The sequence below is a fragment of the Rhineura floridana genome, chromosome 7, assembly GCF_030035675.1.
Source record: "Rhineura floridana isolate rRhiFlo1 chromosome 7, rRhiFlo1.hap2, whole genome shotgun sequence".
In the NCBI taxonomy this organism is placed as follows: domain Eukaryota; kingdom Metazoa; phylum Chordata; class Lepidosauria; order Squamata; family Rhineuridae; genus Rhineura; species Rhineura floridana.
The window spans coordinates 146189166-146211201 of NC_084486.1; the positions used below are offsets into that span (position 1 = coordinate 146189166).

The window sequence follows — 22036 nt, forward strand, 5'->3', positions numbered from 1 at the left end:
ATAGCAGAATGGAGATAAAGAACTGTGGAAGTGAAAGATGACGCGTGCGTGCGTGCATGCACACTTGGCACACAAAGCGGCCTCTACCACCCTTTCCGGCTACTGTGCTGCATTTGCAGTATTTTAACTTTTTTGCATCTCAGGGGGAAATGTTTGCTTGGGTGAGTGTCCCATAGTTGGTGGCAGGGCAGGGTCCGGAAGGTGGTTAAGTGAGAGAGATTATGCTGGCTGGCTGAGTGGGGGGGTTGCACTTGGTTTGACGTGCAAAGATCTGAGTGGTGGCCTCTGCCTCCCTCCCCACCTCCCTTACCAGCGGAGAGACCACCATTGCTATCTTGTGGATAAAAAGAATTATTCTACTACCTCTGTATGTGTGTGTTTATTTTTAATGTTGTTTTAGGCTACTTAGATGTGCAGCAGCCAAGGCCAGCACCTTGTAGGCGTTTTTTTAAAAAAGTGAAATGTAATTGTAGTGATTACTTTTGAGAAAAAGTAATCAGTTACTTTCAGAGCAATTGTAGCAGCAATTACTACTTTTTTGGCCATGTAATTGAAGCTGTAATTTATTACTTCTCAAAAGTACAGCAGGGCCCCGCTTGTTGACATTCCGCTTCCTGACATTCTGCTAATACGGCAGTATTTCAACTAAAAAAAAAATTATGTATATATAAAAAAAAGATCGGACAAGGCCTGTAAGGAGGAGGGCGACGACAAGGGTCACTTTTGCAATGGGAGGTTTGCAAGCGGCCAAACAAACAGCCAGACAGCACGAGGCGGGGGGAGACACTGAAAGGAAGAGCACAGCGGCACTCGGAAAAGGCACTCCAGACAATGCACCAAAAGGGGGGTGCAATCTTTTTTAAAAAAGGCTATGCAGGCCCCGCAGCCGCTGCCTCCCCATCTCTAGCCTGGGAATGTCGCGGTGGGGCACTTACATGCCTGGAAGGCTGCAATCGGAACGGCTGGCCGGAGCAGCTGCTGCTGCTGGTGCTATTGCTGCTGCTTGGAGGCGCCTCCTCTTCCTCCTCCTTGCTGGTCTCGTAGGGAATTAGACCACTGAGCTCCTGCCTGCCTCGGCTATGAATGGAGACGTGGAGGAAGGAGGTGGAGGGGTTGCAAGCAGCAATTCCAGCCGCCTTGGTGCTCATCCTCTGGAGCAGAGGAGCAGGACCGGCCAGGCGTTGGGAGCTGGCCGCTCTGCTGCTGCTGCCACTGCTGTTTCCAGTTCCTCCAGCAGACAGTCACTCATGCAGACACTCACGCTGCGCCTCTTCCCAGGAAAGTTCGCTGGGTCCTACCGCCTGGCAGGCTCCTCTCCCAATTTCCATTCAAATGGATTTTGAAATAATGACACCAGCGACAATTATTTCTCACAAACACTCACTCAAAATATACAACGCTCTCACAGGCTCAGCACACACGTAACACTCTTACACACATCGTGCCAGGAGACCCGGCAAGGATAGAAGCGCTGCAGCCAACACTCAAACATTTTAAGGTAAGCAATGTGTGTACTGTTATGTTCCGCTTTTCAGCGGGGGTGTGGCACCTAACCCGCCATTTGAGTGGGGCCCTACTATAATTTTCCAAGCTCTGGTCTCTACTGACTGGCAGCGGCTCTCCAGGATTGCAGATAGGGGTGTCTCCCAGCCCTACCTGGAGATGCTGAGAACTGAACCTGGAACCTTCTGCATCCAAAGCGTATGCTCCACCAATGAGCTACAGCCCCATCCCACATCCTGCCATGATAGCTTAATGGAACCTCCATGTTCTCAGGCGACATAATTCTGAAAACCCAATAACTGGGACAATCAACAGGGAAAGACTGTCGTATTCATGCCCTGCTTGAAGCACCTCACTGGCCACTGTTGCAAACAGAATACTTGACTGTTCCAGCAAATGCAATTCTTACGTGTTTTTTTAATTTTTATTTTTTAACACCCACATCCTGCTCTTCCAGTTTCTGTAAGCTGCTCAAAGCAGCTGACAACTAAAAACATTACAAGCAATTAAATGATAATTAAAAACAAATTGTAGATCACAGCAAATACAAGATTCCAAAAGAGGCAAGAGACAGACCTATCATCAGTCAGGCCCACAGGGCCCTCTAAAATAATAATAATAATAAAGGCCTTCAGGTAGCATCAACACACCACCAAGGTAGGAGCCAACAGGTCTCCTGAGACAGGGAGCTCCATAATTCGGGTGCTGCTATGGAGAAAGCTCTTATTTCTTTCAGCAGGCCTCTCTGCCCTAAAGGAGATTCCCCAAAAGGTCTAAGCAGTTCTCACAACCTTAGGATCAGCCGATAAACATCCAGGCTTTGATTATGGGATGACAAAAGAGGACCACAACTGAGCAAGCACAGGTTCTAGCACACTCAAAAGCTTGACCCTAACAGAGACATATGTCCCAACTTTTCAGGAATAAAATTCTCCAAAACAGACCTGGTCCATTGATCATCAGGCAGAGGTGAGGTTGTTCCTCAGAGGAAACACAACTCTGCAGACTAATCAAGCCAAGCCAACTGCTTTCAGATACTATGATCTTTACAGGACAGGAGAAGTACTGTTTCTGTCTCACCCAGTACACATTTACCTTCACTATGCTGGCTACCCGCACTGCCGCCTCCATAGCTGTAACCTGGATCAGGAAATCCAGGATGGGGGTTGTACGGATGGGGTGGTGGGTACTGGTATGGGAAGGCCATGGGCCACGGGGCAGCTCCTGGGTGAGGTAAAGGGGCCAACGTGTCCTGGTCAGAGGCACCACTGGATCCATCATGGTCATGCAAGGACAGGCTAGCCATGTCTGCAAAAAAGGAAAGGGAATGGTTACACCAGAAGCAGGGGCATAAGTGGCCTTTCCTGATTTCTTACCTATCAAATTCTAGTTGGACTGGAAAGATGATTACCCCATAATGAGGAAATTAAAGCTCCCCACAGGGAGGGCAACTATTCTGTCAGGATGGCAAAAGCCAGGACAAAGGGGAAGGGATGACGTCAGGGTTGAGCAAGCTGCGTGGGTCCACTTTCAGGGCTCTTCTGCTTCTGCTCACCCAGGAAACAGACTGCCATGCTGGGAGCCTAAAAGTACCACCCACTGGTATTTTTTGCTCCCCGCTCTCCCGCCCCATGCCAAAGTAAGAGCCATACTGCCGCAGAGATCGCCGAAGATGTAGTAGCACTGCTCCGAGAAGGTGATCTTGTTGACAGTGTGTCGGATATAACCTGCCTTCAGCAGGTTGCTGGCATATTTGCGGGATTCTCGCCGGTCAGTGAAGCCTTCTACATGATGGTAAAGCCAATCTACCACATCTGATCCTGTCAAAAGACAGCCGCAAACAGAGATTCAGCAAAGATGGAAGGAGACAGCACATGATCTAGAGATCCTGGGAGGAGAGCTGGTTCAAACCTCCTTTTGCTGCCCTAGTCCAATTTATTGTGCTGTACAGAAAAGCCCATTCAGATAAATCCCACAGTCTCCATTTGCCAGCCTGATCCTCTACATCCTTACTTGGAAGTAAGTCCCACTGTTTTTTCAATGGTACTTACTCCCACTGAAAGGACACACAGTTAAAGGAGCACAGGACAGAGGCAAATGAATGCTTGGATTCTGAACTATCTTATCTAGTTGGGGACATCAATATGGATGAGGACAACTAAACATATGCAATTTGCATGGTTCCCTCTGAACTCTGAAGAATTTTGCCAGAGAACTCTGTGACAGCAAAGGGAGAAGCCTATGGGAGGTAGCAGTATGGACAGAATGGAGCAGCGGGTGGGAACAGAGATGTTCAGAAGTCACAGTGGAGTGTCAAGTACCCAGAAGCTCCTCCTGACATGTTCAACAACGTCCTGGCAATCTCTGTACTCAAACTGGTGTAGTACAGCGGCTCATAGCAAGAGCTGGGAACCAGGAAGTTTCTGGCCCAAATCTCTCTGCATTCCTCAACTTGTTACAGGCAAGCGATTATTCTCTCAGCCTCAACGACACTCCTACCCTATCTGTAACACAGGCATAACATGGCCTTGTTGAACAGGGCTGCTGAACCAAAATAACGCACGTGAAGCACTTAAAAGGCATATACAAATGCTAATTATCATTTATTATTATTCCTGTCACCAATCATGAGGACTAGAGAATTAGAAAAACCGTGAAAGTTGAGATACTAAGGAATCCAATTCTGCACCAGATGCCATATATAATTCTATTTTCAGATATGCCACTCCTGCAAACCGATTTGTATGTTGTTCTTCAGATACATCCCCACAATTAACTTGTCCTCCTTATGAAGTTAACATCATTTGTCTCAAATAGGGGCTGAACACCGTATCTGCTCTCCTGCGGCACTTTGCCCCTTTGTCCTGGGGAGAGGCTGCATCTTACCAATGAAGGCGTTGGGGATGGTGATCTTCAGCCACATGCGGTCGCGTACCTCCAAGCCCGACTCTGGTGAGGCCATGGCTTTGACGATAGTAGCCATGTCGCTGTGGATGGACAGGTGAAAGTCATCGAGACCTGTGGGTCAGATGAAGGGAAGGGAGGCAGAGATGAGAGGGGATGGAAAGGCAGAGGAGCACATGGAGGTGCCACACATAGAGGGGGTGGGTGGGAAACAGTACACCACAGGCATGCCCTAAGACCCTAGGCTTCTAGAATTCCTCTTTGAAAAGAATTTCTTCCAGCAACCATGGTGTCAAAAGGCAGCGACATCTCACACTGGGTTACACTGTCCAGGCTGCCCTTTGCCTTTTTCAGAGCAACTTACATACCTGATCAGCTATACACCCACTTAACTTCAGTAATGCTACAGCACCAGGCCCTGCCAGACTTTTCACCACCCAATGTATAGCCTAAGGACAAAATCCAGTCATCGGCCAGCACCCTAAGGCAACTGCCCACAAGATAGCTCTTTTCTGCACAATTTCCATCACTTCCAACTAGCTTTCTGCCCTCTCCTCATTGTTGAGCTCCCTTTCAGGACAGAGTTTGAGCTCAGTATTGCATCTACACTCAACCATTTGCAGAATAGGAAGCCAGCACTGCGTCCATTCGCGTAACCCAAGCTCCTTGAGGTGACTCTGGGATTGCTCATGGTCTTCCCGTAGCAACTGTTCAATTTCAATCTGTTTACAGAGGACTCTGCAGTGCTTCAGCCCCACATAAAGCCATTTATCTCAAGCTGCTCAAAGTCTGCAGTACTTCTCCCTGGAGGACACCACTCCATCTGGCACAGACCGCCACACTGCTACTTGCTTGTTATTTTTACTGTGTAAGCCACTTTGAGGCACCGAAGTGCAGATTAATAATAATTAATATTATTAATATTAACCGAGCGGGGAGGGTGGCCTACAGGCTTCCCTTGGTGAATTCTGACTTTTACATTGTGTTTATAGATATGGGTATTGTTTATGTATTTTGCTTTGTAAATCAATTTGATATATTTTTATTGTACCTTGTGTATTCTGTTGTAAACCGCTTTGAGATCTTTTAGATAGTAAGCGGTCTATAAATGGAAATAATAATAATAATAATAATAATAACAATAATAATAATACATCTAAAAGGAGACAGGTCAAGATCCTACAACGCTTTCAGAGTTCCTCTCCCACTTCTTGGAATTATCCCAATTCTCCAGTTAACCATGCAAATAAACCAGAAGCGCTCATTATCCCGGAGAAACAATCATGTAAACAAACCCACTACCTTCTGTTTAGCCTTTTACGGGCCCCTCCTCTTGGCTGTGCCTCCAATCTTTCTTCTGCAATATTTAGCATTCCTAAAAGCATTCCAGTTGTTCAAACAGAAGATGGCGCAACCATCGTTTCCCAAGCAGCTCTACTGGGGAAAACCATTCTTTCTGGAGGAGAGGTCAGGATCCTTCTTCCAACCCTCAAAAATTGGGCTTTTTGCCCCCGCGTACGTATTGCTCCTATCAGGTGTGGTGTGCAGGTGACTGGAAGCCAAGCAGGGGTGGGGGGCACACAGGCACGAGGACTTACGTTCGGTTTCTGGGATGGAGCTGGTGATGGAAGAGCTGGTGGAAGTGATTGTGCTCATGGATGGGCTCATACCGTACGCTGGGTAGGTGCCAGTCATCGCAGCAGTGTGGGAAACCCAGGCTGCTGGGTCAATGGGTCGGATGGGTTCACCTAAGGAGAACACATGGCGCATGAGGAAAACCCCGCCCTCCACAGGAGTCATCCCCCTCACCAAAACCACCTCCCTCTGGGCAAGCCCTGTCCTCCCCCAGCATGAGCCGGGACTCACCCGGATCGGAACATGGAGAGTCTGGCCCAGCCCAGATCCGCTGGGGAGCAACTGGGGGAGAAAGAAGAGAGGGAGGATCAACAAGAGGGGTGCAGAGGGAGAATTCCCCCCCTGCCCATGCTGAGGCAGGCATGGGTTAGGGGGCACGGGAGGTGTATGTGGGGTGTTGCTTCCATGCAGGGAACTGGCCTTCTAAGCTTGGTAGCTCAGATGTGATGTGGAAGAAGAGGACCAATTAGGCCTGAGGTGGCAGAAAGGGTCAAGAGACAGGCAGACAGAAAGAGACAGCAGCACAGAGGGTAAGGGGAAAGAAGGGTTCAAAGCCTCCGTCGCACCCTCAGAGCCAATTTTTACATTCAACAGAAAGAGGCAGTAAAGCCTTTCCAAGACTGTGTCACATCAGACTGCAGGTGAGGGATTACATCTAAAAATCTCTGGTGTAATGAAACCACCAGGGAGGATGCTTCAGCCTGGCCTGCTCCCTGACAGGTTACTGCGTACAAGGAGTCCCCACTTAGTTCCAGAGAAGGAGCACTCAAACATACAACTCCCCCTGCCCACCCACATTCTGTGGTAAGACAATCCAGGAAAAAACTTTATTCACACTTGGGTTCTGCGTATCGGCCCTCATGCACGCCATTGAGCAAACAAAGAAACGAAGCGAAATCACTTACTCCTGGGTAGTGAGAAGCAGCCCCTGGGGCTCGGATCCCAACACTTTGCAACAGTCAGCGTGATAGGCCTGAAACAAAAACACTACAACTGTCACTGCTACCAGAGCCAGCAAGTCTGGTTCACAGAGCCGTCGCCCTCATAGGCATTTCCAGTCTACGCAGGACAAACAGGAAAGAAATTCCACCCAAATTCTCCCCCACAAAAAGAGACCCTGTGACAGGGATAGCCCTAAAGCTCAGTACTGGGATACCCTGACAGAACAAAACAGGGAACCACATGAGAAGCTCTTAGCTGCTTTGAGCACTTTTAAGATATTTAACTTTTGGATCATAGGAAGGGGAAAGCAACACGTCAGAGTCAGAGAGTCTGTCATTCTGCATTAACAAAACACCACAAAACGCAAATGGCACCACTAGAACGGATGATGGCTGGTGCCATTAACTTTGCTTTTTGCTCACACAGTGAACTTGCAGCCTTGGGCTATCTTTTTTTGCAGAATTGTATTTACTGAGTTGTCGTATTTAACTGTCTCCTAGGCCCACTTTACATGATCAACAGTCCAAGAGGGTCGTAGACTCGGAGAGCACCAGGGGGCGCTGCTAGAAATGGACTGTTTGCTTGCATTACCAGATGCCTTCAAGCCACAGATGCCATCAAGCCTGCACTTCAAGAGCGGCTGCAAAGTTGGGGAGTGATCTGCTTTGGAACTGGGAGAGAGGATGAACTACTGGGACGTCACCTGTTTATATGTGTATTATTCATGGTGCTTGAGAGTGAGGAAAATGAGCGAGTATCTGCATATGGATAGGGATTGGCTGAGAAAGTCGGGGGGGAGGAGAAGTGTGAGATGTTTAGAAGCGATTGGCGTTTGAGGAGTGAAAAGAAAAAGTGTGGGGTCGGTTTTAGGTTCAGATATGTGGCGGTTGAAGATTTAGATAAAAAGATACAGGGTCTAGGATTTGAGTGGGGTCTAGGGAGAGTTTTGTTGTTATGTGCCTTCAAGTCGACTATGACTTATGGTGACCCTATGAATCAGCGACTTCCAATAGCATCTGTCATGAACCACCCTGTTCAGATCTTGTAAGTTCAGGTCTGTGGCTTCCTTTATGGAATCAATCCATCTCTTCTTTGGTCTTCCTCTTTTTCTACTTCCTTCTGTTTTTCCCAGCATTATTATCTTTTCTAATGAATCATGTCTTCTCATGATGTGTCCAAAGTATGATAACCTCAGTTTCATCATTTTAGCTTCTAATGGTAGTTCTGGTGTAATTTGTTCTAACACCCAATTATTTGTCTTTTTTGCAGTCCATGGTATCCGCAAAGCTCTCCTCCAACACATTTCAAATGAGTTGATTTTTCTCTTATCCGCTTTTTTCACCGTCCAACTTTCACATCCATACATACAGATTGGGAATACCATGGTCAGAATGATCCTGACTTTGGTGTTCAGTGATACATCTTTGCTTTTGAGGACCTTTTCTAGTTCTCTCATAGCTGCCCTCCCCAGTCCTAGCCTTCTTCTGATTTCTTGACTATTGTCTCCATTTTGGTTAATGACTGTGCCAAGGTATTGATAATCCTTTTCAAGTTTAATGTCCTCATTGTCAACTTTGAAGTTGCATAAAGCTTCTGCTGTCATTACTTTAGTCTTTTTGACATTCAGCTGTAGTCCTGCTTTTGTGCTTTCCTCTTTAACTTTCATCAGCATTTGTTTTAAATCATTACTGGTTTCTGCTAGTAGTATGGTATCATATGCATATCTTATATTATTGATATTTCTCCCTCCAATTTTCACACCTCCTTCATCTTAGTCCAATCCTGCTTTCCGTATATGTTCTGCATATAGATTAAACAAATAGGGTGATAAAATACACCCCTGTCTCACACCCTTTCCAATGGGGAACCAGTCGGTTTCTCCATATTTTGTCCTTACATTAGCTTCTTGCCCAGAGTATAGGTTGCGCATCAGGACAATGAGATGCTGTGGCACCCCCATTTCTTTTAAAGCATTCCATAGTTTCGCATTCACAGTCAAAGGCTTTGCTGTAGTCTATAAAGCACAGGGTGATTTTCTTCTGAAATTCCTTGGTCCATTCCATTATCCAACGTATGTTTGCGATATAATCTCTGGTGCCTCTTCACTTTCTAAATCCAGCTTGGACATCTGGCATTTCTCGCTCCATATATGGAAACAGCCTTTGTTGTAGAATCTTGAGCATTACTTTACTGAGTGTGAATGTAAGAGGGAATAATTAGTAGTTAATATAATTAGTAAAACCTAGTAACTTAAATATATGTGCGAGAGGAGGATGAAGTGCCTTCTTGTTGTGTGATACCTTTCAAATATGAAAGAATATACTGTTGTCTTCATTATCTCATGCCTATTGCTCGACTACTACCAAGAGGGAAAGTAATATAAATGAAATAATAAGATTAATACGTGTCCTCGCATTCTCACAACCTAAAGAGAACAAGTATTGGGCTGAAGTAAAGGTCCTGGTGGCAGGGTGACTCAGTATGTGATAGAAGGTGTTACCAGCTGAGGTACAGGACGGCCTGGTAAAACAGGATATTGCCACTGGAAGAAAAGAGCAGGGACGCCACAGCAACCTACCCCGGCTTGTGCACAATCTCCCTCAGCACTCGCACAGCATCGTCATTGCTCATGTTCTCAAAATTGATATCATTCACCTGCAAGGATAGATAAAAAAATGTACAAAAGTGTACAGGCCATACATGAACATATGAAGCTGCCTAATGCCAAGTGTGGTGTAGTGGTTATAGTGTAGGACTACGACCTGGGAGACCAGGGTTCAAATCCCCACATAGCCATGAAGGTCACTGAGTGACTTTGGACCAGTCATTGCCTCTCAGCCTCATGAAAACCCTATTCATAGGGTTGCCATAAGTTGGAATCAACTTGAAGGCAGTACATTTTTTACAATGCCAAGTGAAGATGTTTGACAATAGATGGGCCGCTCTGATTGGCTGCAGGGAGCAGCCTTTGCCCGCCCTGCTACCCTTTTAAAGAGTAACAAGATATGCTTGAGAGGGTGGTGGCTGTTCAACAGCAGATGCTCTTGGAGGAAGCACATTACCTTGACCTTTTTCAGTCTATGTTCAGGCTCAGATATGAGACCAGAACAGTCTTGGCTACCCTGATGGATGACTTGTATCAGGAGAAGAACAGGGGAAGTGAGGCTTCTTCTTAATCTCTTGGTGGCTTTTAATATCATTAACCATGGTATCTTTTTGGACCAGCTATGCAAATTAGGAGGCCTACAGTGACATGGTGGTTCTACTCCCACCTGCAGGGCCTGTTCCAGGCTATTCCAGGACTATTACTCAGCCATGTGACTCTTGTGCCGTGAGGTCCAGCAAGGTTCCATATTGTCCCCCATGCTATTTGTCATCTATATGGATATGCTGGGAGCAGTCAACAGAGGATTTGGAGGGAGGTGACACCCAGCTATATTTCTTCTTCTCATCTGAATCAGGTGAGGCTGTATAGGTCTTGGAACAATGCCTGGACACAGTGATGGACTAGATGAGGGTCACTAAACCAAAACTGAAACCCAGTAAGATAGAGGCCCTGTTGGTGGGCAGTTCTTGTGTCTGGGAATTAGGCAGATGGCTTGCCTGGGCGGGGTTACACTCTCCCTAGAAGATCAGGTAGTTAATCGGGGGTATTCCTGGAGTACTGTCCTCAGCTGCATGGAGCACCTTTCCCAGCTATGCCTGGTTCACCAGCTACGACAGTTCCTGGACAGAGATAAACCTGGTTACAGTAACTAATGCACTGGGGACTTCCCAGCTGGACTATTGCAATGCACTCTATGAACCCTTGAAGATGATCCAGAAGCCTCAGCTAATGCAAAATGCAACAGCTAGGCTGCTAAGTGGCTTAACCCACTGAGAGCTTATAACACCGCATTGGCTGTGAGTATGCTACTGAGCCAAATAAAGTTGCTAGCAATTATTTATAAAGTCACATAGAACTTGGGGCCTAAATACTTGGAGCACCTCCTCTCACATCAACCCGCCCCTGCATTAATGTGAACAGAGGCGGCTGTCTTGACTGTGTCACAGCCATTTGAGATCCGTTATGCAGTGATCTCAGTGGTGGTGCCCTGGTTATGGAATGCCCACCCCACCAAGATAGCAAACTATACATGCCAGAAAACTTATGTTTTTGCCTCCACCTGAAGGCCTACTTTTTCATCCAAGCATCTGTAGAATATTGTTGCGTTGATTTATTATCTGCTCTGGTCTTCATATTATGGAATACTGATTGCTTTCTTGTACGCTACCATGGGATTCCTTAGCATGACTTAAAATATTTTCAATAAATGCTATGGATTGAACTTGGGGCTTGTATATATGCTCCACTACCCAACTATGGCCTCTCCTCTAGATCATCTCTGTATGGTCCTTGCCTATAAACAGGCAGGTTTTAAGCTTTCAAAGTCTTATTTACACAATCCAGAGGGTTATCATAATCTCAGGGTTACCTTGAGATACGAACCACACCATTTACACAAACAAGACATTCCAGGGTATTTCAGCCATCCTGATTTTCTGTCTGACTCGTGTCACTCCTGGGTCATTGTGCTTCTCTATGGAATTGCAAACTCCAGCCTCCACAGATACTAACCATGCTCTCTCTCTCTCTCTCTCTCTATATATATATATATATGCTAGCATACATGAAAACCCTGTCTTGCCAAGGTCTTTCTTTAGACATTCGTTCAACTCACTTCAGCTTTCAATTTGTCCCTCGAGTGTGAGCTCAGAAATTATCATAACAGAATAACACATTCTGTAGAAAGAGGCCTGGTTCACACATCACACTAAGCCAAACCTTGATTTAGCACACATGCTTGGGCTCTCAGAGAGAAGGTTGCAGGTGCTTTGCTCCTCTCCTTGCTGCACTGAGCTTTGTAGGACTTTTCTCCTTGAAAGCAAGGCTTCTCAGATATCTGGCTCTCAAAGTTCTGGAAGTAAATACTGGAAACGTACCTGCAACAGCATGTCTCCTGGCTCAATTCTTCCATCGGCTGCCACGGCACCTCCTTTCATGATGGAGCCAATATAGATGCCACCATCGCCACGTTCATTGCTCTGTCCAACAATGGAGATGCCCAGGAAGTTGTACTTCTCTGAAGAAAAGGATGTGTACAGTTAGCAATCAACCAACAGCCACTATTTCATTAATCCAGTCTGCCCATTAACTAGCTACAAGGAATGATTATTAGGTATTTTCAGATGACAGAAAATGGAGACAGACGCCACATATTTGGGATGACTAAATGACCAATCTAAATTATCTTTTTTTATTGGTGAGCAAAAAGGAAACTGCTGAAAACAACAATGGGAGAACACCACAAAAGAACACACACAGATTGGCATTACCTGTGTGGTAGCACTGCTTAGAGACTGTGGCCAAACTGAAAGCAATATAAAAATGGAACACTTCGCAAAAAATAAAGTTTGTTGTTCAACTATCAGGCCTCAGGCAGGTATGTGTGGCTTGAGGAACAATATTTTGAGGAGGACAAACACATTTTGTATGGTAGTCAGTGGAAATAATCAGGACCTTTGGGGAGCAGGGAGGGGCACGATGATAATTGCCCCATCTCTCACACATGGAGGGGGCCACAACTCTGAAAAACCAAAGAGAGGGCTCTAACTAACATCCAGCCTCTGAGCCTATCATTGGCATTAAAAAAGTCCTGGGAAGGAGAGATGATGGATGATGATAAAGGGCTTGCAGTATGAAAAGGGGGAGGCGAGGAAAGGAGCTTTAGAAAAACAGGCTGGGTTTGCATGTCACATTAAAGTTTGTTTTTAACTACAGTTTAATTATTAAACTATGGTTTAACATCAACACATAGCATGTTGTTGCATACTGCTGAAAAGTTCCCACTCCACTCCTCCTCCACTCCTGCCAAGCCACTGGAAACACACAAGAATCTGACTTGTTGTGACATATGAGCCCAAGTTCATGGTCTGTGTCTCTCCAAAAACAAAAAAACAAGAGCAATAGCCAAGGTTTGTTCTTGGCTTACTGATCATGGTTTGTTTAGGGCAGCCTTTCCCAACTAGTGGGCCACCAGATGTTGTTGGACCACAATTCCCATCTTTCCTGACCATTGGCAATGCTGGCTGAGGCTGATGGGAGTTGTGGTCCAGCAACACCTGGTGGCCCACTAGTTGGGAAAGGCTGGTTTAGGGGAAGTAAACCATAAGCCTGGATTTGGACATAAAGACAAGCCAGATTCTGGTTTGTTTCCTAGCAGCACAGTGGCAGCAGGAGTGGGGAAGGCGTGAAGCACCAAGGCTTCCTGCTTTCTTCCAAGGATCGACTGAGGCTTCTCAGAGATTGATCAGTCAATCCTTGGAAGAAACCAGGAAGCCCACCCACCCATCTGTCCACCTATCTAGAGGCAGACAGACAGAAGCTGGTGAAGGGGACAACTACTTGCAACAGCATAGATCTGTTTTTGTTAACAATTTTAAAATAAAATTCCTGTGTTCAGGGAAGCTAACAATAGGATAACACATTTAGGTTCTTATAATCAGGGTTTTGAAGGGCAAAAAAGAATCCAACACCTTCCTGATTATATGACCCACCTGGCTACAGAACAAGATGCACAGGGAATTTATGGCATCTCATCTAGGACAATGTTTGAAAAGAAAACAAAAAAGCTTGCTTGGATGTTTTCACATTTGACTAGCCTGACTGTCTGACTATAAAACCTCTTAAAGACCTTCCTTCCCAACCCCAATTCTATGCAAAATATCAACTTAAGAACACAAGAACAGCCCTGCTGGATCAGGCCAGCGGTCTATCTAGTCCAGCATCCTGTTCACACAGTGGCCAACCAAATGCCCATGGGAAGCCCAAAATCAGGACCTGAGTGCAAGAGCCCTCCCAGCTCCCGTGGTTTCCAGCCGCTTCCTTCCATCCACCTCAGTCTGGGTTATGTGGACCAACTACCTGTACTCACCCATGTTGAGGGTAACTGTGATAATATTCAACGACATAGTGGAATCTGTGATGCTGCTGAAGGATGAGGACTACAACAGAAAAGAAGAGAATGAGAACCAACACGTAACCTACACACCACTCACGACAACTGGAGAGAGGGTGGGGTGACAACAAAAGTTCTCAGTCTTTCTTTCCTTTTTTTAACATTTGTGCCTACCATTTGCGAGGTCATTTGCAGCACTGCCCCCTGCCCCAAACACCTTCCCCAGGCATCTCACCCGTTCAATACGTGGTGCTTTTTGCTTCCGTCTGCGTCGTTTGTGCCTTCTCATCAGGCGGGAGGCGCTACTCTGCTCCGTTGAGCTGCTCAACCTACAGTGTAGAGGCAAATGAAAGACTCACAAGCTACCCAGAAGGAAAGGCAACCGTCCCTCAAAACAGGGAGCAACGAAAATAACTCTGGACAATGAAGGAACACAGTTAAAAGAGGTCAGGACCAATCTCCTGCACAAGACAGAACCCATCTCTTCCACCAGTTTCTTCTTCCCAAACACACACCAAAAACATGTCAGGCAGTGCAGGCTAGATGCAACCAGTAGAGAAACTGGTGCTTCACAGGAAAGAGGTCCAAGAACTTTGAGTAACTGGGAGCAGGCCAAGCCACACACTGCAGAGGAAGGTACTCTACACCAGCCTTTGCATGGCATGGAGAAAGTAGATAGAGAAAACTTTTTCTCCCTCTCTCATAACACTACAACTCATGGACATTCAATGAAGCTGAATGTTGGAAGACTCAAAATAGACAAAAGGAAGTACTTCTTCACACACTGCATAGTTAAACTATGGAACTCCCACCCGCAAGAGGCAGTGATGGCCACCAACCTGGATGGCTTTACAAGAGGATTAGATATCGATAGCTACTAGTCATGATGGCTGTGCTCTGCCACCATAGCCAGATGCAGTGCGCTTCTGAACACCAGTTGCTGGAAATCACAGGAGGGGAGAGTGGTCTTGCACTCGGGTCCTGCTTGCAGGCTTCCCTTGGGCATCTGGTTGGCCACTGTGTGAACAGGACACTGGACTAGATGGGCCTTTGGCCTGATCCAGCAAGGCTCTTCTTATGTTTTTATGTAAACAATGGAAGCAGCAGATCTTCTTTTGCAAACTTCAAGTTTGTGACACCATGGGCTACAAACTCATGGCTGCCATGAACTCCAGGGGCAGTTTGAAGGCATTTTCTACCCAACGTGCTACATTTAACTAACTAATTGGGATCTTTCACCAGAGTCAGAGCAGGCCACTTTCTCCCAAGCCATGCACCCTCCTTTACCTGCTGGTGGAATCATCTTCATCTGAGTCAAAGAAGCTGGTGGTCTCGAGTTCACTACTCATGAGGGTGGAGGAGCTTTCATAGCCACCCAGTTCCCGCCGCCGTTCACCCTTGGCTGCCCCATTCACCCTGGGTGCTGGATTAAATGAAGGGAAAGGGTCAAGGGTTAAAAGGAACCATCCAAAAGAGATGCCCTTCCTAAAGCCAGGCAGATACAGAGCCTTGCAAAAGTAATCAGACCCCTGACCGATGCTCTCATATTATGGAATTACAAATGGTACGTTGTAATTTCATTCTGTATGATGTTTTATTTTGAAACGCTGAAACTCAAAATCAATTATTGTAAGGCTACCTTGGTTTTATATTGGGAAATGTTTGTAAGAACATAAAAAACTGAAACATGTGCTTGCATAAGTATTCAGCTCTGTGCTGTGGAAGCTCCCAGTTTACACAGATGAAAGGAATTGACCTATCGAGGACACAGTTACCTTACCATTGGCTTCCACTTGTGAACCGTTAAAGTTGCTGTCACATTGTCAAGATAAAAAGCTCACTGTGGAAGGATCGTTGGTCAGGCTGTGGAACTGAAAGAAAATGAAGGCCAAGAGTATTCTACAGAAGTGAGAGATAATGTAATACAAATGCATAGATTACGAAAAGGGTACAAAATAATATCCAAGTGTTTGGATACCCCAGTGAGCACAATTGGATCAATAATCAGGAAGTGGAAGCTGCATCACACCACCCAGGCACTGCCAAGAAAAGGCCGTCCCTCAAAATTCAGTGCTGAAACAAGAAGGAGACTTGTGAGAGAAGCCACAGAGAGGCCAACAATCACTTTGAAGGAGCTACAGAGTTCAGCGGCTGAAAGTGTAGTAATGGTGCACCAGTCAACCATATCAAGAGCTCTGCATAACACTGACTTGTAGGGATTACTCAAAAAGTACCATCTGAAAGCATATCTAGAGTTCGCCAGAAAGCATGAGAGTGCCCCAGCTGTGATGTGGGAAAAGGTTTTGTGGTCAGATGAGACCAAGATAGAGCTTTTTGGCCAAAATTCAAAGCACTATGTGTGGTGCAAACCTAACACTGCCCATGCTTCAAGACACACCATCCCTACAGTGAAGTATGATGGTGGCAGCATCATGCTGTGGGGATGCTCCTCATCAACACAGACTGGACATCTTGTTAAAATTGAAGGAAGAATGGATGGAGCAAACGACAGGGAAATACTGCAAGAGAACCTGCTTCACTCCACTAAAAAACTGAAGCGTGGGAGGAAATTCATTTTTCAGCAGGACAATGATCCCAAGCACAAGGCCAAAGCAACATTAGAGTGGCTCAAAAACAAAAAGGTGAATGTCCTACAGTGGCCCAATCAAAGTCTTGATCTCAATCCCATTGAGAATCTGTGGCACTCTTTGAAAATTGCGGTACACAAGCGACGTCCAACCAACCTGAACAACCTGGAGCGAATCTGCCAAGATGAATGGGCCAATCCCTGACACTGTGTGCAAAGCCAGTACATATCTACCCCAAGAGACTTAAAGCTGTTATTGCAGTGAAAGGTAGCTCTACCAAAGATTAATATGTGTGGGTTGAATACTTATGTAAGCAACATGTTTCATTTTTTTTTGTTTCTTACAAATTTCCCAACATAAAACCAATGTCACCTTATAATAACTGATTTTGAGTTTCAGTGTTTTGAAATAAAATAGCATACATGCTGCCCTGGGCTTCTGCTGGAAGGAAGGGCGGGATATCAATCAAATAATAAACACAGAACAAAATTACAATGTACCATTTGTAATTCAGTAATATGAGAGCATTGGTCAGGGGTCTGATTACTTTTTCAAGGCACTGTATATATAGATATATATATGCCAGCTGGAAAAGAATGACAAGTGGGTTGCGTTTCTAGCAGTGGAGAACCACAACCTATTTGGGAACAAAGCATGGGGTGGGGGGGAAGGGACCTACAAATAACGGTGTCTGTGCAAACTGGACAGTCCTATGCAGCAACTGCAAAAAACCCCGTAATTAGCATGTAGTAGAAAAAACACTCTGTCTGGATCCACTCTGAGAGGTTGGGAGAAGAGTGAGGGTTTGTGGGGAAAGGGATATAGCAACATAGCAGCCCATACTGGCAGACTATTTCCACTGGCAGAAAACTAAAAATCTGAACCCAATCTTCACTTTGGACAAGACACAAGCAGGGCAGAAGGAGAAGAAGGCCTTCATGGGTCCCAATAAATCTAAAGAAGGTCTTCCCTCATGTGTTCCCTCACTGTTCATGTGGACGGCAGCATCCATGTAGGGAGCTGGGCCTTGAGGGGGTACAGAGCTGGGGCAATAAATTAAAAGGAGGGAATGCCTCCAGCCTTATCAGGGATGCCACTCAACAAGATCAGCCTCAAAAGGCCTTCTCTGTATCCCACCAATTAAAACAGCTAGACTGGCGAGGACTAGGGAGAGAGCCTTTTCAATTGTGGCCCCCACTTTGTAGAATTCCCTCCCAAATGCCCCCGCTATGATGAACTTCTGCCGGGCCTTGAAGACCTGGCTTTTTAGACAGGCCTTTGGGGAGGGTTAGGTTTTTATTATCCTTGTTGAGATTTTACTGTTTTAATGTATTTGTATGCTTTTTCTGTACGTTGCTCAGAGTGACTGGACAACCAGCCAGATGGGCGACTAACAAAATAAATAAATGAATGAATGAATGGATGAATGAATGGAAGCCCAGAGCAAAGATCCTTGAGTTGGAATAGAGGTGGACCTCTACATACTTGGACACAAGAATGACCCTCTCCGACGCAGGCCAGTAGTGATACTGCAGAGCAGACTTAGGGGTAAGGTGGGAGAGTCAGCTAAACTCTAGGGGAAAAACGTCACCGTGTTCAGGCCCATCTTTCCTGCGTGGTCGCTCCCTCTGTATCGACACCACTGAGTCAGTCTCCGTCTCATTATCCAAATTCTCTCGACTACCTCCAGTGTTGGGGCTGCAAAGTAAGAACCACATGTAATAGAAAACAGTGCACACACCTCCTCCAAGTTTGCTCAAAGAAGCCCAAGGCTTAAAAGGGAAGGCTTAAGGCCAAACTTAAAAACATGCAGAAAGCATGCTGTGCAATCCTTTCTGGACTATACCACTTCAGGCTGCAAGATGGAGCCTGAATATTTGATTTCCCCCCCCCAATTTCTTTTTTTTAAAACCAAACACACACTCTCCTTTCTATATGGATAAAAAAAACCCTTAGCATATCAGGGAGGAAGCTAATCAAGCCCCTTCTACCTGCTACCTTTATATGTGCAGGGAAATTTTTAATGGAGAAAACATTCAAACATGTGGCTCCTTGTAGTAGTGTAGTCCAGAAAGGGCTGTGCTATATGTTATTTTTGCACATTGGTGGGGGGGGAGGGGCAGCGAAGCCAGTAGTTATCTAGAGCTCGAACAATCTTACAGTGTTCTCAGATTGCACCTACACACATCAAATATTGCTGCCAGGATTCCCAAGGCCCCATCCACCTACTCTCACCACCCCAGAACACTTCAACAAGGGACAAGAGGAAGAAATATTTCCACCTCCACCAACCTCAGATGCTCTTCCCAATGATACAATTGTTCCCTGAAGTAGGAGTGCCTTTAGGGGGAACCCCCAATCCTCCCCATTCATCTAGGGAAGCCCGAGGCCAGTGTGAGGTTTTTTTAGTATAAGGTAGCCATGTACAGCAGCGGCTACATATGAAGCTACCTTACTCCATTTATTTATTATTTGATTTATATCACGCCCTTCCTCCCAGCAGGAGCCCAGGGCAACCGTTGCCCCAGTGCAGTTCAACTCTGAGCAGCAACAACTCTCCAAGGTGTTAGGTGAGGGTACTTCCCATGTCTGCAATCTGTGATCCATTTTAACATGGGAAAACTAGGAATTAACAGTCCTTTTTGCATATAAAGTATGTGCTTTGCCACTGAGCAATGGGCCCTCCTACACGCAGATGGGAGCTAGAGCCCATTGTCCCTAAAAATTTGTGTCAGGTTTGGAGGTTAAAGAGGAAAGTAGCCCAACTGGTATAATGGCATCTTCAGTGTCCTTTGCTGACTGAATAGTGAGAGCATTCCAAACATAAGGCTAACCACTAGGCTGCTATGCCTCAGGAATTGGGACTCTCTAAAGTCAGTGTGGTGTAGTGGTTAAGGTGCTGGACTACGACCTGGGAGACCAGGGTTCGAATCCCCACACAGCCATGAAGCTCACTGGGTGACCTTGGGCCAGTCACTGCCTCTCAGCCTCAGAAGAAGGCAATGGTAAACCTCCTCTGAATACCACTTACCATGAAAACCCTATTCATAAGGTCGCCATAAGTCGGGATCGACTTGAAGGCAGTCCATTTCCATTTTTCCAATGTTAACTTTCATCCCATTTGAAACAGGCAAAACCTCAGCTCCTCTTTAACTTGAAGAGAATGGGATCTCCAACATACCTCCTGCAGAGAAACTGGTCCACCTTTCCCCTATTGAGTGTAAGACTGTCCCCCTGTACACACGCATACGCAGACAGATGGACACAACTTACTGAAAAGAAGGCGGTCTGGAGTCGCCTATCCCTCCGGTACGTTCAATGGAGGGCGGCATGTCTGGCTGATTGTCGGCACAGACAGACCCAGCATCTGAATGAGACCCCTCAGCAGACACCAGCTGAAATGAGAAAGAACACAGAAGATAAACCAGCCTCAACAGATAAGAATATTTTCCAGTATTCTTTTTGGAATGAAAATAGAGTGTATATGTATATGTGTGTGGATACACACACACACACAAACACACTTATATTCAAAAGTCATGCAAAAATAATTATTAAGCAGCCTGTTAGTCCAGTGCATCTAGTGACAACACCACAAACAAGGATGTCACTCTGAGCTTGCGTAGCTCAGATGGCAGCCAAGCCCACACTCTGAAATCCACTTTCTAACTCCAGAGACCAAAGTGTAATGCACCAGCAAGGGGCAACCAAACTATTCTGTAACACCAGCAGAAGCACCTGCAAAAAGTGGCATCAGAGGAAGGAGGACTAAAAATCAGCATCATGGGCTAAAAAGCAACAACTAACACTAATGAAAAATGTATTTCAAGCAACACTTGGGAGCAAACACGTCAATAAATTGCTGACATTAATAACAGAGATGCTAACGATAAGCATTTGGTGCGCTTCCATTATCACTGCTGCTGCAACAGTCTCCCGTGTATCAAGTACTTCCTACAACTGCCACATCATCCCTAAATAGCGACTTCCCGCTGGAATGAAGACTCCCAGTGGCATACTGTAGTTATAACTATGCTCAAGGAGGCCCATGTAGACGAAGGCCTTGAATGTAAATGCTGCAGCTACAGGACGAAAAAGTAGGTGGATTCATTCTCCCAGGAACAACAGGCTGGGAATCTGTCCACCAACATGCCTGTGGCCAGGATTCCTTGGAGGAACAATCCTGCCTAATCCCCTGCCTCTAGAGCTGTCTGGACAGACTCTGGCTGAACTCCCCACCCCCATCTCCTAAAATTAGAGTCGCACTCCTGAAATAGTTCCTCGGTGTCTGACCCCAGCCCCCCCCCCCACACACACACACAGAGAGAGAGAGAGAGAGAGAGAGAGAGAGAGAGAGAGAGAGAGAGAGACAAAAAATTCCCAACGTCATGGGGGATATCAGAGCAGGAGGCTACAAGCACAATGCACAAAGGAAGAGGCCACTCTTTGCTGAAAGGGCCCAGCTGTCCCGCTAGGAAACAGATGGCATACACAGCCAAAAGGCTGTGCCTAGAAATCTCAAAATTCTGTAACGGGAATAAACTCCACCAGTAAGAAGATAGGAATGTATTTCAATCTTTTATTCTAATTGCAGAACATACAGGAGGAGGCGAGGGTTGCAGAATATGGGACCTTTTGAGATGAAGCCATGAAAGGGAAGGATGGTGGACCCCTGGATCATGAAAGGGAAATTTGGGGCATGAAAGGGGTTCAGGCCATGGGATCAATAAGGGCAAAGGTTTATACCCAGCCCTACAAGACTCTGTTGAGCTCAGATTGTTAACACAGTCATACGTTTAGGGTGTCTCCCCATTTACAGGTAAAAGGACCAGAAACTTAGTTTATTTTTCAAAATCAAATTTCAGGATTCTACACTGGAAGCCATATTTGTGGAACAATAATGACTGTTCAGGAACTGCTGATATGTATCATTCAGCAGGATGTGCTACAGCAAATAGTGTTTTTTGACAATTAGTCACACTGTTGAGGTGAGGCCATCTGTTTCAAGGAAAGGGCAAAGTCTGTCCCTTACCTCACCCCGCCACAGCCTTCCCAGCTGCTGCCCTGTCAACATCTCCCATGGCAATCAATGGGAGCCACTGACATCTATCTATCAAGAGAAGGGAAAAGGGGCTGCAACTGTCAGCTGGGGCTAACTTTTGATCCACTCGTATCTATCTCTTGCATCTCCCCCTACCTCAGTTTATGTCTACGAATGCCACTTAACTTCCCCCCCGAAATGGGGAGATAGCCAATGCAGTGGAAATCTGGCATTTCCTCCCACCCTCTCCCAAATCCCAGGTGATGGCGATTCCAATCAGGTAAGCAAGACAGGTTTCATCCTCCACCTCAAAAGTCTTTCCAAACGTGGCTTGGCTCATTTGTTTTCTTACAGACTTCAATGGGAGTGACTGACTTCTATGAGAGGAAGAAAGAATAAGCAAGATCTATGACAGAGGCAGGTGG

General features: G+C 46.0%; 1 protein-coding gene across 3 annotated transcripts in view; it reads right to left on the reverse strand.

Moving 5' to 3' along the window:
• Nucleotides 1-22036, reverse strand: part of DVL3 (dishevelled segment polarity protein 3) — a 68214-nt gene that overhangs the window by 8557 nt on the left and 37621 nt on the right. For all 3 annotated transcript variants that reach the window (XM_061637501.1, XM_061637502.1, XM_061637503.1), the window contains exons 3-15: nucleotides 19844-19965; nucleotides 18162-18268; nucleotides 15270-15405; nucleotides 14218-14311; nucleotides 13959-14028; nucleotides 11968-12107; nucleotides 9563-9639; nucleotides 6948-7015; nucleotides 6274-6324; nucleotides 6006-6155; nucleotides 4390-4521; nucleotides 3156-3323; nucleotides 2599-2811 (exon numbers count right to left, since the gene is read on the reverse strand). In XM_061637501.1, coding sequence (XP_061493485.1) covers nucleotides 2599-2811; nucleotides 3156-3323; nucleotides 4390-4521; nucleotides 6006-6155; nucleotides 6274-6324; nucleotides 6948-7015; nucleotides 9563-9639; nucleotides 11968-12107; nucleotides 13959-14028; nucleotides 14218-14311; nucleotides 15270-15405; nucleotides 18162-18268; nucleotides 19844-19965 — 1528 coding nt within the window. The remainder of the gene's footprint in view (nucleotides 1-2598; nucleotides 2812-3155; nucleotides 3324-4389; nucleotides 4522-6005; nucleotides 6156-6273; nucleotides 6325-6947; nucleotides 7016-9562; nucleotides 9640-11967; nucleotides 12108-13958; nucleotides 14029-14217; nucleotides 14312-15269; nucleotides 15406-18161; nucleotides 18269-19843; nucleotides 19966-22036) is intronic.